The following is a 16,115-nucleotide window of genomic DNA, read 5'->3' as shown; positions in this document are numbered from 1 at the left end:
TTAATTTTAGGGGTGGGGGAGCACTTGGAAGCACTGCATGCAGACGTTATAGCCATTTTAGAATTATCTCTTGATGATCATTCCCAATTTGCTCACAATTCTATCTTTACGTTGTCACGTTCTTAATACAGTGCAATTCACGGTCAAATCGTCAGCGGAGCGGCGGCAGGCGCACCTGGCAGCGAGAGCTCGTCTGCCGGCAAACTTGATGCAGCATCCGCGTAACTAGAAATACTAGCTATGTAATGACAAAAGATCGTACAATTAGATGAGCAGTTACAATTAGAATAAACACGTACGTTGTTGCAAGAGACGTTGGAAATGTTCTCCTCCTGCATCCAATCATTTACGGTTTCTTTTTAGCAATTTTTCACTAACACGTATCAGTTTCTCTTCTGAAATTGCTTCAATATCTCTCCTGATATTTTCTTTCAATTCTTCTACTGTATGGTTTCAGCTTTAAAAGCTTGGTGGCTGGCCACGCAGACGACTTAGAAATGTCTGTTTCTTCTGCAAGGCGCCGGAGATTTTTTTTAGGATTATGTTCCAATCGTGCTCTAACGTCGCCTACTTTCTCCTCAGTAAGCGCACGTCGTTTCACCCTTCGCTTCTTATAAAGAACACACCCTGTTTCCCTAAATTTGTTCACAAGTTTTCGAACACTGTCCTGTGTGGAACAGGAACATCTGGGAATTCTGCTGCGAAACGCCTTATAACTTCCTTCCCTACAAGAATTCGTAATGACTTAAGAGTTGTATATAAAAATTCGCTGTTTTAAACTGTACAGATACCGTGGCATTATTATTAGATTGCATAAAAGCACCAGTATCTAATACGTAAAGTAAAACAAAACAATCTGAAACACTTGTAAACACCTTATCACTTAACAAACACGTGCAAACTGAACACCAGCCATCTGAATACTGAAGCACTGACGCGTCCAGTGCCAAGGTCAGCGTACAGCTGCGGATCTACGTATATGCCGGCAAACGCGCTCCCGCCTGCTCGGCAAGCTGGCCGCCGCTCCGCAGCCGACTCGATCGTGAAAGTCACTAAAACACATTACCGCTATAAACATAGGAAAATATGAACATGAAACTCCACAGCATACACAAGACGCCACTCAGATTACACCGAACTCTTCTTTGTCCACACTTAACAAAAACAAATCCAAGTTTTAAGGAATTTAACTTGCTATATTTCCCTTTCTTACGCTAACCACTTTTCACAATCATATTCATGATCTTTCAGCATCCCTCCATACTCCCTACCAAGGGCGCTCGCAGGATTTTTCCTCAAGGGGGGCAAAGTAAGATTTCATATCTTGCCCCTCAGGGTAAGAACTTGTATTTTACCTTCATTATTATTATTATTAATTGTAGTTGTTGTGGTTTTACAAATCATACAATTGAAATCCAGGGAAAATACTTTGACGCTGTTGACAAGTCTAACTTGAGTCCACTGTTTAAATAGAAACTGGATTCGGCTTGCTTCCTTTCCATAAACATCTATTACTTTGGTGATGAAAAACTCTTTATCCTTTTGTAATTTTTCACGATGCACGCATAAGAGGACCACTTAATATGCTCTCCTTCATGGCATCCATGTTTTTCCTGTCAAAGTGTACTATATAAAAAAATAATTCAAAATGACATTGAATGAATTACCAAGGTTAGATTCCGACTTGAGTAATTATTTCAGACTTTTCGGGATCCCGAACAGTAGAGAAATTCCAAAGGATTATTTCTTGTGCGGAAAAAGTGTCTAAAATTTGTTAAAATTAATAATTATTATTAATAACCCTGCTTTATATTTTTTGGGCGAAAAAGTGTCTAAAATTTGTTAAAATTAATATTTTTTATTCCAGAAGTGCAAAAACAATCGCTCGAGCAGGGAAGAAATAGTGTGTAAAATTCTAGATTTTCACCCTAAACTTGTTCGGAAATGGCAGTTTTTTTCAGTCTCGAAAGACAGGATCATATAAGTCCCGATCAAAAATTTTCGTTCCGCACACCCCTAGTTACGGCAGTGAAAATGATTCTAGCGCCTGTTGTGAAAACGTCTTTCGTTATTTTTTTTAGACATGGCAGTAATTGCTGTAACTTATAGCCTGTAAGTCACAGAAAGAAGTATTATTTATAATAAAATATCACCATTCGAATTACATTGTCTTTTCCCAGATATCTCAGGGGGAGCAAGTGCCCCCGGCCCCCCTTACGGGTGCCCACGTTCCTTACCCTCCTTGCTTTCTATTCTTTTGAATAACAAAATCCCATCGTAATTACCATGACAAAAAGGTTTAGATATTAAGGAACATCAATACACTTAGATGTCATGGCAATCAGGCAAAATATTACAATTAACAGTAACAATGTGTACGTTGTCCAAAAGGGAGAAGATGTATTTAGGAGGAGGATCAATGGCTCCACCCCCCACAAAAATATCAAAGTACACAATAAAATAAGCAAAAACCTGGTTTACAGTTGAGTAATATAAATTTGGTTTATTTTTGCAGAACTTATATAAAGATAAGGAATATTGCGATTATGCAACTTTGCGTTGACGGTGCCTTCGAAAATTTATGTGTACCACTACTACTACTACTAATACATACAGTAAACCCTCGTTAACCCGAATCCCAAGGGACCGAAAAATCAAGAGTTCGCGTTAAAAAAATTCGTGCTAACCGGGGACTCAAATTTTATTGTTGCAATAGAGTTCTTTCTACGCATTAACCATTTACAATACGTAACACACAACTGAATTCGTTGGTTAAATACGTATAAGCTCATTCTTGACGCAATGATCGCGATTGTCGAGCAATTGCACCCAAGTTTTAATCTTGATGTTACTCGTAGTGGCTATATTTCAAAGAACAGAAAAACAAATTGTTGATCTGAATCTGTTTGTTTCAATACTGTATAAGTTGATTGTTGACAAAATGATAAGAGATTGTTGAGCGATTTCTTACATCAGCAGAGGAACGACAGAAAAAAATTATGAAAAACTTTGAAAGTTAGTGTTAAATGAGATCTAACGGACTAAAAAACAGTTCGTAATTCGTGGTAACCGAAATTCGCGTTAACCGATAAGATATAATACATCCCTGCCGGGACCAACATTTTGTTCATGTTAACCGAGTGTTCGTCTTAAGCGAGTTTGTGTTAACGAGGGTTTACTGTATAAACACAATGTTACTTTTCATCAGCTACACCTAACAACCTCTTTTGGTATTCAATGAATAATCCACAAAATTACTTTTATTTCATTGGTAGGACAGCTATTTTTACATCAATTTTAGTGATCACAAGTAGATATAAACTGGATAATGAATAAGTTTTGTTTTATAGCTATACTTATACCATTCTTTACCTGTTTATATTATAACAATAATACTAATAAAAGTTATTATTATTATCATTATTATCATCATTATTATTGAGTCATGTTAGTCTTATTAACTATAAACGTTATTACATGAGAGATACTTTGTTCCGACCCATCCCTAAATGCCTCCCCGATGACGTAGTGGAAACTTCGTCGGCTTGTAATCAAGGGATCCCGCGTTCGATACCCGGTGGAAGCGCATGTCACAGTGGTTCGGATTCCACTTTAAACTGTAGGTCCAGTCCCGATTAGCCTTTCTGTGCATAAAGTGGACTTAAAACAACAATTCAATCATTCAATCAAAACCCATCTCTAAATATAAGATATCTAAATTACGGAAACTAAATAAATAAACGGTAGTCTAGAATCTTCTCAGGTTTCCCCTCATTATATTTGGTTCAAAGCGATTCAGTGCGGCCATAAGACTTCGATCTAATCATGCACATTCGCACCAGAAAACAAAACAACGTCATTCTTGTTTACATATTTGGTTATTTTACGTAACGCCTCAGCAACGCGCCTCTTCAAGACAGGAGAAACGGGATATACGTTCCCGCATTCCCAAAGCCGAACGATATCAAGCGAAGCATTCAGGGCCCATTTTCATTTCCACGCTATAGCCATTCGGGGACCGATATTATTATGGCGGTTAGGCTTGCGTGAGGAGGGCTGAAGGGGAGACAACGCATAAAAGACCGCAGCGAGAAGAAACCTGAAGCCGAAATTTCATCCGGCGCCACTCCCCCTTTATACGGCTACCAGAGGAGGGCTTTAATGTCCAAACTCCGGAATGTGTTGCACTGCTTCCGTTCCTATGAGTGCCGAAGCTAATTAGACTACATCGTGTTAACTGCTCAACTTCAGCCACTGCGCTAATAGAGAAGTAAGTTTCGGGTTTGTTGCGGGAGAGAGAGGGAGGCGGGCGGGCAAGAAGAGCCAGAATATTCGATGCTAAAAAGGCTTGTTCGGTAAATGCATGCTGAAAAGCGAATGCGTGAATTTATGCGCTGGCAATAACTGGTTTCTTTCATCGTTGTCCTCTGCTGGCCGCACGCTGAACTGACAACGGTCAAACTCAATGGAAAGACTCACGTCGAAATTGTACTTTATATTTGAGAAAATTTCAGATACAGCACGTATGACACTGAAATCATCAACAATGAAAGGAACAAGAATAAAAGTAACACAAAGGATTAACATAAATAAGTAAAGATAGCGCAATTAACAGCCTCTATGTGAAGATGTAAATCGAATTTTAAAACGTCAGCCCCTATGACAAGATGCACGCAGAAGTGTTAGATCACAATCTCTAGGCAAGACGTACGTGAAACTCATGACCAACATCTAACAAAACGATCGACGCAAACTAAATTTGCATTTTGTAGATTCGTATCTCATAATGTATCACTTGCGCAGTCAATTGGTTATTGTCTGATTTTTATAGATAGATTTTTTGAGCGAGAAGCTACATTTTGAGTTGGATTTAATGGTTCCCATTATTCATAGATAAGTTTTTGAAATTACGCTCTCCTTTTTTAATAACCAAACAGTAATTGTTTTAGAATACAACGGGTAATTCCTTCTCATCGAACGTATTTCCAAAACTTACTATTTTTTCTTAAACGCTCATTTTCATTTACTTAATTTTTCAGATTTAAACGTTCATCATTTTTATTTAAAATATTTCGGATTGGTGTTGCTTGGGAAGAAATTACAATTGGTTGACCTCTTCTTCTGCTTCAGCACTTCAACAATGCTCCCAGGTCACGTGACCAGAAAGTTCTCTTTTTTTCAGTTGCGGTATCTCGAGGGGGAAATCTCCCCCCTTCCCCCCGGCAGATCCGGAATTGTGGCGGACGGGAGAACAAAAAAGGGACGGAAAGGAGGAAAAGGGAAGAAAATAACGGGACGAAAAAAAAGGAAACGGGAAGAATAAAAGAAGGCAATCGCCAGGAACGATGAACGCCCGTGCCGTGACGGACCGAGCCGGGCCAAGCTTTTTCGGAGCAATTGATTTGTGGCCGCTCGGGGCATCGTCTATGATTCACCCGAGCTTTTTTCTCGAGGCCTCCGACAAGCGGGAAGTCGGCGAACGGGCAAAGAATGGAGAGCCTCCTGGCGGAATATTTCATCATTATTGCCGAAACGAACGCCCCCGTCCTTGTAAAGTGGATATTTGAGGAATAAGAACAATTTGGGAGGTAAATGGAAACGCATGAACTTGGCTCCCGGTTCATTTGTCTACCCTCCGTGAGAAATGGCTACGAATGGGGGGGTGGAGGAGTTTGTGGGGGAAGGGGAGAAGTGGAGGGGAGGAGAAATGCGCTCGCACTTGGAGGAATCGTGGAAACGGTTGCGAGATGTTCTTTTCCGCAGTCCAAGCGAGAAAGAGAGAGAGAGAGATGATGGTAGAGATAGGGGGCGCTACCTAATTTGCACCAGGCTCGTATATAAGCCCAACACACACACACTCACACGCGCGTTCGCACGTGTTCGTTGTGCGCTTCTAGGGTTCCGTTTTGTGATCCGCAGAAAGAACTACACATTCAGGGGAAGATGCACCAAATATGCATCTTGCGAACGTTAACTGCATCTACTATCACAGTCACAAACTTATTTGTCGGTACGTTTATGACACACAACAAAATGGTAATTGCCACATGTCAGTCCCTTAACATTCCTCAGTCGAACCTACGGCCTCCCCGATGGCGCAGTGGTACCGTCGTCGCCTTGTAATCAAGGGGCCCCGGGTTCAATACCCCGTGGGGGCACATACTGGTTCGGAAACCACTTTAAACTGTAGGCCCAGTCTCAATTAGCCTTACTGTGCACAAACTAGACTTAAAATACCAACTCAATGAAAATTCAGTAGAGCCATGCTTGATATAAAGTTGGCCGCACTGTACTGTAAATATTAAGCCCAAATATTTGTCAGTGAATACTTGAAACTCGCTTCGTAATATCTGTTGCATTCAGGTAAGAAAAGCCAAATTTCAGTCTAACATGCCGATTGTGACTCATGCGGATAGGTAGACCCTCGTGGCGGAGTGGTTATCACAGCGAGCTACGACGCCAGGATCTCGGGTTCGAATCCCCGCCTGGGCCTGGGTGTTCTTTGTGACTACCCCTTCTTCAATTCCATCATATCTTCACTCATCCTTATCATCGCGATTATCCAAAAGTGACAGAAATGCAACGCAAAAAAAATATGTGGATAGATTGATCGAGATATTTATATCCTATTATACTACTTGCCACAAAATTATACGTATCTTTGTAGTTTATAAGCAATTCATATGTATCCACTGTTTCGACTGTTGACATGAATAAACCAACGGTAAAAATTTCTGGTAGTCACATGTTAGTCTCCATATACAGTATCTATTTTATTTCAGGGGTGCTGAAAAGTTCGGGGCCCGACCATGAAGGAAGGTCATATTATGTCTTGAAAGTATGTTCAAGTACCGAAAGTCAGAGCATTAACCGAAGCCTTTCCTGTTTTTTAAGTTCTATGAAGTTAGCATGTCTGTCCACCTAGCGAGATTTACGAACACTGAAACGAGCAGTTTCTGCGAGTTACATAATAGGGCATTGCCTCTACAAGGAAATATGAACAGACCAGGAAGTAAGCACATGCGTCACACACTTATCTATCCTCAACACGTGTGATTTAGCCAAGGCCCTTCCCTCCCCCTATACTATCAAGGGCAAGGTTTCCGACAAGGCAACCTACAGGAAGTTGGGTGGCTTAGGATCAACAAGGCCAGAACCTTGGCCGTGAATATTCTGGGAAAATATTGCAGGTCTACCATCAGCCTACGTCATGGCCAGCAAGGACATCCCTCTCCCCCAGAATGAACAGTCAGCGAAAATAGCCACAAGGTTGTGAGCTCTCTCAGCTGGGTTGAGGATAGGATAGAGACAAGGTTGTAACTTCAATAAATACTCCTAGAAACAAGTCTCTGGAGTCATGGAGTCCTGGCACATCGAGAGACGTCGAGAGGCTCTTCTATTATTAGCTGCTCCTATTTTAGAGGGTAAACATCAGTTCTCTAAGTGGTGGCACCTGGGAATTCTTTCTATTATGGGATAAGATCAAGTCACATAATGGCCAGATAGTTTAAGTTAGATTATAAGCATTATACTTGTTAGACACTTAGACCAATAAATATATGTTTTATATCAAGGGAGTGCATTTATATGTCTACCATCAACTAAGGTTACAACCCACTGTAGCGCTAGTGCCCCCATAGCGTTACAACACAGAAACCAGGGCTGTGTTGAAGTTTTTATTCCTCCAGGCAAGTCTCGAAAGGAGATGCATGGGGAAATGCGCAACACCCTGCAGAGTCTGCTCCTTCATATGCAGCTGTGAATAAGTGGGTGGCACAGTTTAAACATGGTGAATTCTCAACAGATGATACTCCCTGTGCAGAAAGACCAAAAACAGTGACCGTTGAGCAAATCATCGTTCAAATTGATGGCCCAATTCTCGCAGACTGCCACATGTGTGAAACGTGCAGCACAGACTGGGCATTTCATGCGAACGCGTTGGTATCATAATTCACTATGATCTGCGCATGCATAAACTCTCAGAGAAATGCATTCTGCCAGCGGACCGAAAGCGCGAAAGGATGGGGGCATTCAGGAAAATCATGTTCCATTTTGAACATGCCGAACAATTCCTGTCAATGGATGAAACCTGCCTATGTCACCATGATCAGGAGACAAAGCACCAGTCGATGAAATACCAGCACTCTGGTTCATCTTGCCCTAAGATGTTCAAAGCACAAAAGCCTGCAGGGAAGGTATTTGCTTAATTTTCCTGGGATAAGGACGGTGTGTTACTTATAGATTACCTACCGAAGGGCCAGACAGTTAATGCAGATTACTACACACCAACCGAAGGAGATTCTGAAGCATCAACGCCGTGGAAAGCTCAAAAAAGAAGCTTTGTCCCTTCACGACAATGAGTCTGCTCATCGAGCATTGCAAACACAGCTGTTGGGCTTTCAATATCTTGATCATCCCCCTATTACCCCGATCTGGCTCTGTCAGACTACCTTTTCCTACCCAAACTCAAAAAACCTTTGAAGGGACACCATTTTGCACCCAATCAGGAGATGAACACTGCCGCAGAACGTTTTTTGTTATGAGCTAACTTGTTTTTAAGGGATCTTCAAAGGTTGGGAGCATTGTGCCAAAAAGTGCATTGAGCTTAGAGAGGAGTACGTTGAGTAACTGTGAAATTTCATAATTCCCACTGCATTCCTTCTGGGCCAGGCCACGAACTTTTCAACACCCCTAGTACAATTAATGATCCTTGATTTTGTGTTATTTGTTTGAAACAAAATTTCCAGCAGAAAGTACCAGCAACTTCAATTCAGTTACTTTTGGAACCAAGCAACTTTAAATGTTATTTTTAAAAGTAACTTTCTGAACATTGCTAATAGGGGCAGAGAACGCGCGCTTGTGTATGTATCTACGTATGTATTCTCACTTAAATATGAAGGAGATTACTAATTACATTGCATGAAGTAAATCACATTACTAACTTGTAACGTAAGCGCATGATGAGAAGCAATAGAATAATATTAGAAAAAATTTAAATAGTCATAGAAATCTGGAACCAGGCTAGATGATGCAATCACCGATAAAGTTGCAATCCAAAGAAGTAGAAGATGCGATTTCGAATCAACAGAAGCATCGATGAAAATGGAATTAGATATTTTGGTGGAAAGAAACCAATGGAACCTTTAATAAAATGGTGGTCTCGGAATATTTAAGATCCAATCCAAAATTCATGTATAGAGAATAAACATTGCAGTAATAATCACCATATATTCCTTGCAGTTTACGTAGTGTGTTTAAATAGTATAATAATTAGTAAATGAATTGGCGCAAATAATGTTTGTCTACCTTAAGGCTGCGAGCATTTTTTTTCCGAAAATTCTTCTACTTTTAAGAAACTGATAAGATATTTTAAATTCTGAACACTCTCATCTGGTTCGAATTCCTGAAATTAATTTTCGTGTTATTTGCTTTCGTTGCTGTCTGGATGTCTGTAATGGTTTCGTGGTCCAGTAAACTTATTTTCTATCATAGACATCCTGACAACAGCGAGAGAAAACAACAGAAATGGTCCAGGATGTAATTATAACTAGCGCTAGGATTTTTATGACTTAGCATATTTTTTGTTGGTAAGGGTGATGTGTTCCCTAAATATATAGAAATTCATATTGTGAAGAAACTAATTGAATTAAGGTGCTTTCTAAGGGCATATTTTGCCATATTTGGCCATTTGTACGTGATAAAGCCTATTTTGATGGATTTTCGGTCATATTCAGCATATTTTTGCTTTTTCAAGAAATATAGTCATTTTCCAAGTAGATTCGTTCTTACTTCCATATTCACTCGAGATTTTTTTTGTTGGACTGCAGCAAAGATTTCATTTTCAATTGAAAATTTACAGAAAGTATTCATTGTGAATTTCAGCTTATCAGCGCATAAAGTGATCTAAAAATAGTATGTATATGAAAATATTTCTGCATAATTTAGATATTGATGTTTGAAACAGAGTAGTTGAGGGCATATTTTTCAAATTATAGTGCATATTTTGTAAAATTTTAGGTCATAAGAGCATATTTTATTTTGCATATTTTGGTGATTTTTAGGTCATAAAAATCCTAGCCCTGATTATCACAATTTAGAACATCATAGCGGTCTTTCTAAAGAAGCAGAAATTTCGGAAACGACTTTGTTTCTTAAGCATGCACTTCACTTGAAGTTCATTACAAGTATGTACACAACAGTAAGTTAGTTCACTCAACAAATATCCTCATTATGAATTACCTTGGAAGTGTTTTAAGTATATGCGCTACCGAGAGACAGATGTTGAAGGTACGTAACGCCTGAACTTATGTTGATGTTTATTGGATCTCTTTTCTCTTTGTGCAGATGGGCCACCACGGGATGGACGGCTTGGAGATGCTTGACCCGATATCGTCGTCATCCATGACCACCCTGGCCCCGATGTCCGACACGACGGGCTCTTCCCACGGCCACCACCCGCAGCTGCACGGACCAGTCTACTCCCACTCGGCCATGAACACGATGATGACCAGCCACCCGCCCCTGTCCCACCCGCACCCGCATCCCCACCCGCACGCGCACCCGCCCGTGCCCATGCACGACTCGGACACGGACCCGCGCGAGCTGGAGGCGTTCGCGGAGCGCTTCAAGCAGAGGAGGATCAAGCTAGGGGTGACGCAGGCGGACGTCGGGAAGGCGCTGGCGAACCTGAAGCTGCCGGGCGTCGGCGCCTTGTCCCAGAGCACCATCTGCAGGTTCGAGTCCCTCACGCTGTCCCACAACAACATGATCGCCTTGAAGCCCATACTTCAAGCGTGGCTGGAGGAGGCGGAGGCCCAGGCCAAGAACAAGAGACGGGATCCGGATGCCCCCAGCGTCCTTCCGGCTGGAGAAAAGAAGAGGAAACGAACCTCCATCGCGGCTCCAGAGAAGAGATCGCTGGAAGCTTACTTCGCTGTCCAGCCGAGGCCATCCGGAGAAAAAATAGCGGCGATCGCGGAAAAGTTGGACCTTAAGAAGAATGTGGTGCGAGTGTGGTTCTGCAACCAAAGACAAAAACAAAAGCGAATGAAGTTTGCCGCGCAGCACTGACAGGCTGCGGGAGGGGGGTCCGCCCCTCCAACCCCCCTCCCTTCCCAGTGTATATAAAATAAACCAACCCCCACCCCCACCTTTTTCGTGCCCTTGAACGGGGACCGTCGATGAAGCGATAAAGAAAGACCTGGTGATCCTCAGCAATGCTTCCTTCCGCGTGTGTTACCTCAGACCATTGTTGCGTAGTTTGAACCGGCACACTGTAACTGGAAATCGCTCGAGAGATCTCAACGGGCGGGTGGACGGCAGCTCGACCGTGCCCGACATTACAGATGACCAAAATAGTTCAACGCCAAGTGATAAAAGTGACTTCTATTGCTTCTAAAGCATTTACTGCAACAGATCGGGGAAAAAGTGACACAGGACAGCCATCTGGAACCAAGGAAGGAAAGGAGACACCTAACCACACACATCACACCTTCTTTTAAAAAGAAGGCAACAAAAATTATCATCTAGTCAAACGAAACAGAAAAAAAGGAATCATTCGAAGACTGTTGTAAATATCCTAGTCATTTCTTTGCCTAGTCTAGTCTAGTCTAGTCTGGCCCAGTCCAATTTCCACAGTACGAAATTTGCAAAACAATAAGAAAATGAAAAAAAAGCGACACATGTAAACTTACCAAATCACGATCGCTTGTTGGAAGCTAGGACTTCTGTTAGGCTAGTTATATAACATTGCCTATTATTGTTGGTTTCAAAATTGATTACAAGACAGTGGAACAGTGCAATATTCCCTTTCCTTTTCAAGTGTTGTGTTAATTTATTAAAAATAGCCAAAGCGCTATTGTTTCTTGGTGCAATATGCCCCCTCACCATTTGACTTTACTCATATAATTTTTACAAAACTCCCCTAACAAATGTAGCTACGAGACCTTAAAGAAACAACAAAAAATAGTATTGTTTGTATATTTTTCACATCTAACTGTACCTATCAACAGTGATTGTATATAATAATTCATATGTATATCTCCATCCAATTAAATAATAACCGAAAGAAATTTTAAAAAAAAAACAGTCAGTGACGTGGAATTTGTTATGGCACAATATCACCGGAAGTAAAGATCACTGATATTGACTGCAACCATATTTCTTATATAATCTCGCGTACATATTGACACAACGAAACATTTTTTGAAAGAAAAAAAGGCTTCAAATAAATTGCCCTCTTCTTCTCCATGGAAAAAAATCACATTTTTTCTGTACTTTGTGCAATAAGTGTATTGAACACTGGAAAGGAGCATAGAATTATTCAAACTTTACATTCCAAAGTGCTGCGATATTTTCTAGGTAAAAATAATATTGTTTTGTTTTAACTGTTTTCATTTTTCAGCCAAAGTAAGAAAATAAAAATAAAAAAAGGTAATAACAATTGTAAATGTGCTTGGAAAAGTGCATAATTCGTAAACTAGTCATACACCTATGTTCATTGCGAACTCATAGAAAAATAAAAGTACAAGTCATAGTTTAATATTCGATATCTTGTTACAGGGTATATGTATATCATTCCATTATAAAAATTGTTTCTTTAAATACATCGCTGTATTTACGCAATAGACTTGGCTTTTTGTAAGTTGTAAACTCTTGGAAGTTTTTAGTAATTTGTGTTTTCCCGACTGTGTTCTGCTAACTTACACATTTTGTTACAGGCTTATTATTTAAGTAATTTAGAAGTAGGGATGGACGATATCGGAAATTTTATATCGCGATATATCGTCAAGAAAATATTGTCACAGACGATACGATTATCAGCGATATATCATCTCCACGATGCATATTGCCAAAATATCGTGATGATATATAGCTGACACGGTATATATCGTCAAAATATTGTGGAACAGTAACATGCATTGGTTCACTTTGTTATTACAGTTTACAGAATAGTATTTATAAGAGAATGTGGCCATATACGATAAATCCAAGAATAAGATATATACGAGAGTTAAAGCAAAAGTCATGGCAACCATTCTTCTCCACGATAATGCGGGTCAGGCAAGAAATTGTAAGAAACACAATTGGAAGGTCACGATATATGCTAACGTTTAATGTACGAATATTGAACAACATAGAGATCTGTATCAGGATAGACAAAAAAAATACACGTAGTCACAGGTCGTCCTGAACGTTGCATGTTGGCAGTTGCTTCTCTTCCACACCGGAAAGCTGCTGCCCACCTCGCAACAGTTCGGTATATTAGGGCATAATTTCCTCAGTGTGACATTCTCTCGCATTCCTTCCACGGAGAACTGCTATTTCCACATAAGAACGCTGTTCACGCCGGGTCACATTCATCCTGCACGACTGTTAAACACACTGACTTCTCACTTCCCTCAGTTCAATGTCTTGGCAGCCACTGCCGTTTGTTAGAACCTGTCCCGTTTCCCGCGCTAGCGATCGCTCGACAGTTTCGGTGCCAATGAGAAACGAGGAAAAAATCGTCTGCTGGGCATTGAGGAGCGAATGGAAGCCAGGAGAGAGGCGCTTACGTAGACGCTGTTGCGACGTTGCGTATTTTAATTGGCTGCCTGGCTTTGACTTTCCCCAGCACGGAGAAAAGCCAGCGACCAGCTAGCGCGGGAACCGTGACAGGTTGTAACAAACGCGGTATAGTGGCGTCACATTACATTGCATGTGACGGGGTCTCCACTGTGTATTTTAAAATTATCGCGGAAAAAAATGGTTGCCGTGACTTCTTGTTCATATTGATCTCAGGAATTTGGCTCCCATACTATAGTTTAGTAAATTTGTGTCAGGCTGGTGCAAGGAAATTGTGTTCAACCAAGCAGAAGCTTTGCGTCAGCACTGCTTTGCGATATATTGTGCCAGGTAGAGTTCCTTTGCTTTTGTTCTGTGTGGTCTAGTTAACATGATTCAACTCTTACCTGTCTTATTTAATCAACCAATGACAAGCATCTATATCTCAGAAATTCACGTGGTTTTCGTTACACATACTTCGACATTACAGGAAACGAACTGCTTTTTGGGGATGGGGATGGATGACCTTTGAGGAAGACACTAAAATGTATGATAGTTGGAGACTTGACTCACACAAAGTACAATCCTCTTGGTATTTCAAGCTATCGTCTTGTTCTTGAGCTGTTAACTTCTAAATTTGATCTTCTTCGATGTGCTTTTTATTAAAAGTTAATTAAAAAATACGAGGATCATGCAAAAAGTAATGAGCAACATTTTTTTCTAAAATATCATGTTGTATTATTGAAAAACCAAGTACATAACGTTAATCTAAAGTCTTTATTGTTCACTTTTCAACAAACTCAATTTCTCTGTACACATTTTCCCCATCAATCTGGAAGTTCCAGCCTAACGAAGACACGGAGGCACTGCTGTCTGAGTTGGCTCCACTGTCTCAACCTGATGTTGCCAGATCAAGCCTGTAGGAGGAGCGCTTCCAACAACATTTTTTCGATTTCTTCAGATGTTAAGTGAAATGAATGGGACCGATAATTGTCGTGCTGGAAGATGATTTTTCTTTTAGGACATTTCTCGCGAAAAGCTCAATGATGCCGCAGACCAACCAGACAACAGCGGTGGCGCCGAGAGTTATGACGTGGCGGGAGGAAGTACTACGCGCACCTCGTTCTACAGGCTGCTGCGTTTCTTATCCCACTAGATTGGTCGCTTCCTCACTCCCATTCCCAGCTTGTAGAGCGCCCGCCGTAAGAACTGAAAAGACCTATAGCACCCATGCACACATTTCCAAAGGCACGTTGAAGTCTCTGGCAAATTTCTGGAGCGGGGATTACATCTTGAAAAATTCAGCACGCCGACGAAACGAAATACAGTTTTCAACCATTTTGCTAGGAGTAATACTGGTCACGTGATGAAAGCCACTGTTGTCTTACGACCCTCAAAGATGCATCACAGATGGCGTCACCTACCACACAACAAATTAGTCTATAAACAGTAAATGCTTATTACTTTTGGTAAGACCCTTACATGTTCAAGCTAGGATAAATATTCTGGTTATAATCAGTTCTTGTTTTTGCTAAAGTGTGTGTCTCCCTTTTACGAGCAAGTAACATCAGTACTGATGAACCCATTATAAGTTTTTCAGTCAATAAAGAAAAAAGTTTTTATATTCACTACATATTTAAGTCACTAACCTGTACCGCCAGTAAAATTGACCAGAATATGATTCATTGATCGATTGATTGAGTTGGTGTTTTAAGTTCACTTTGTGCACAATAAGGTAATCGGGACTGGACCTACAGTTTAAAGTGGGATCTGAACCATTATGATTACAAGGCGACGCCGGACAATTTTAATAATTTTTCTATACTAATGATTAGAGCATCAATAAATATGAAGCTTTGGCTTAGTTTCCATAAATGCTGTAAGTACTCTTGCAAGAATGAACATGTATTTATGGAGCTATCAGTGGCGGCGATTGGGGGGGGGGCGAGGCGCAGTTTTCCCCTCCACTTTTCGCCACGTTTGCCCTCGCACTATGCTAAATCATATATACAAAGGGAAATATACTGTCTTTGCCCCCCCAGTTTTTCCACATTGCCCCCCCCCCCCGGTTTTGGAACCCAATCGCAGCCACTGGGAGCTATACATTAGAATGTAGTATGATTTATTAACTTTTTGGAACGTTGGGATTGAAGGGGTTTAGAGAACTAACTTCAAGAGGTTTTTTTTAAAAAAAATAACGCATTTTGGGTCCGTCGTTCTGTGTCAACTCTCAGTATCTCAGAAACTACAACGGCTATAAACATAATTTTTTTGTGGACTGATAGACTATTAGTCTTGCGTGTTCGTTACAAGATAATTTGTTTTGTTTGTCATTTAGCGTGAATTTTCTGCCACTGTTGGCTAATCGCGACGATGAAGCTGGGTGATGACATTATTGAAGGGACACTCAGAAAGAACACCCATGCCCAGGCCGGGAATCGAACCCGGAACCCCTGGTGTTGTACCGCGAGGTCGGAGGTTACAAGATAAAATATTCACAGGGAAATTACAAAATTGAGCCTAATAGTCATCACTGGTAAACATAGCAGAAATGTTATTTCTCTCTCAGT

The 16,115-nt window shown here is 40.8% G+C and overlaps 1 protein-coding gene across 4 annotated transcripts in view; it reads left to right on the top strand.

Moving 5' to 3' along the window:
• acj6 (abnormal chemosensory protein 6) overlaps window positions 1–12,253 on the top strand; it is a 159,202-nt gene extending 146,949 nt beyond the window's left edge. For all 4 annotated transcript variants that reach the window (XM_083126389.1, XM_083126387.1, XM_083126388.1 and 1 more), the window contains one exon: window positions 10,345–12,253. In XM_083126389.1, the coding sequence (XP_082982515.1) occupies window positions 10,345–11,070 (726 nt within the window). In that variant the 3' untranslated portion in view covers window positions 11,071–12,253. The remainder of the gene's footprint in view (window positions 1–10,344) is intronic.
• Window positions 12,254–16,115: the final 3,862 nt, after the last annotated feature.

This window comes from Lepisma saccharinum, chromosome 8, assembly GCF_977018435.1.
Source record: "Lepisma saccharinum chromosome 8, izLepSacc3.1, whole genome shotgun sequence".
In the NCBI taxonomy this organism is placed as follows: Eukaryota; Metazoa; Arthropoda; class Insecta; order Zygentoma; family Lepismatidae; genus Lepisma; species Lepisma saccharinum.
The sequence above is the reverse complement of the archived record's forward strand: the minus strand, read 5'-3'. Positions and strand labels throughout refer to the sequence as shown.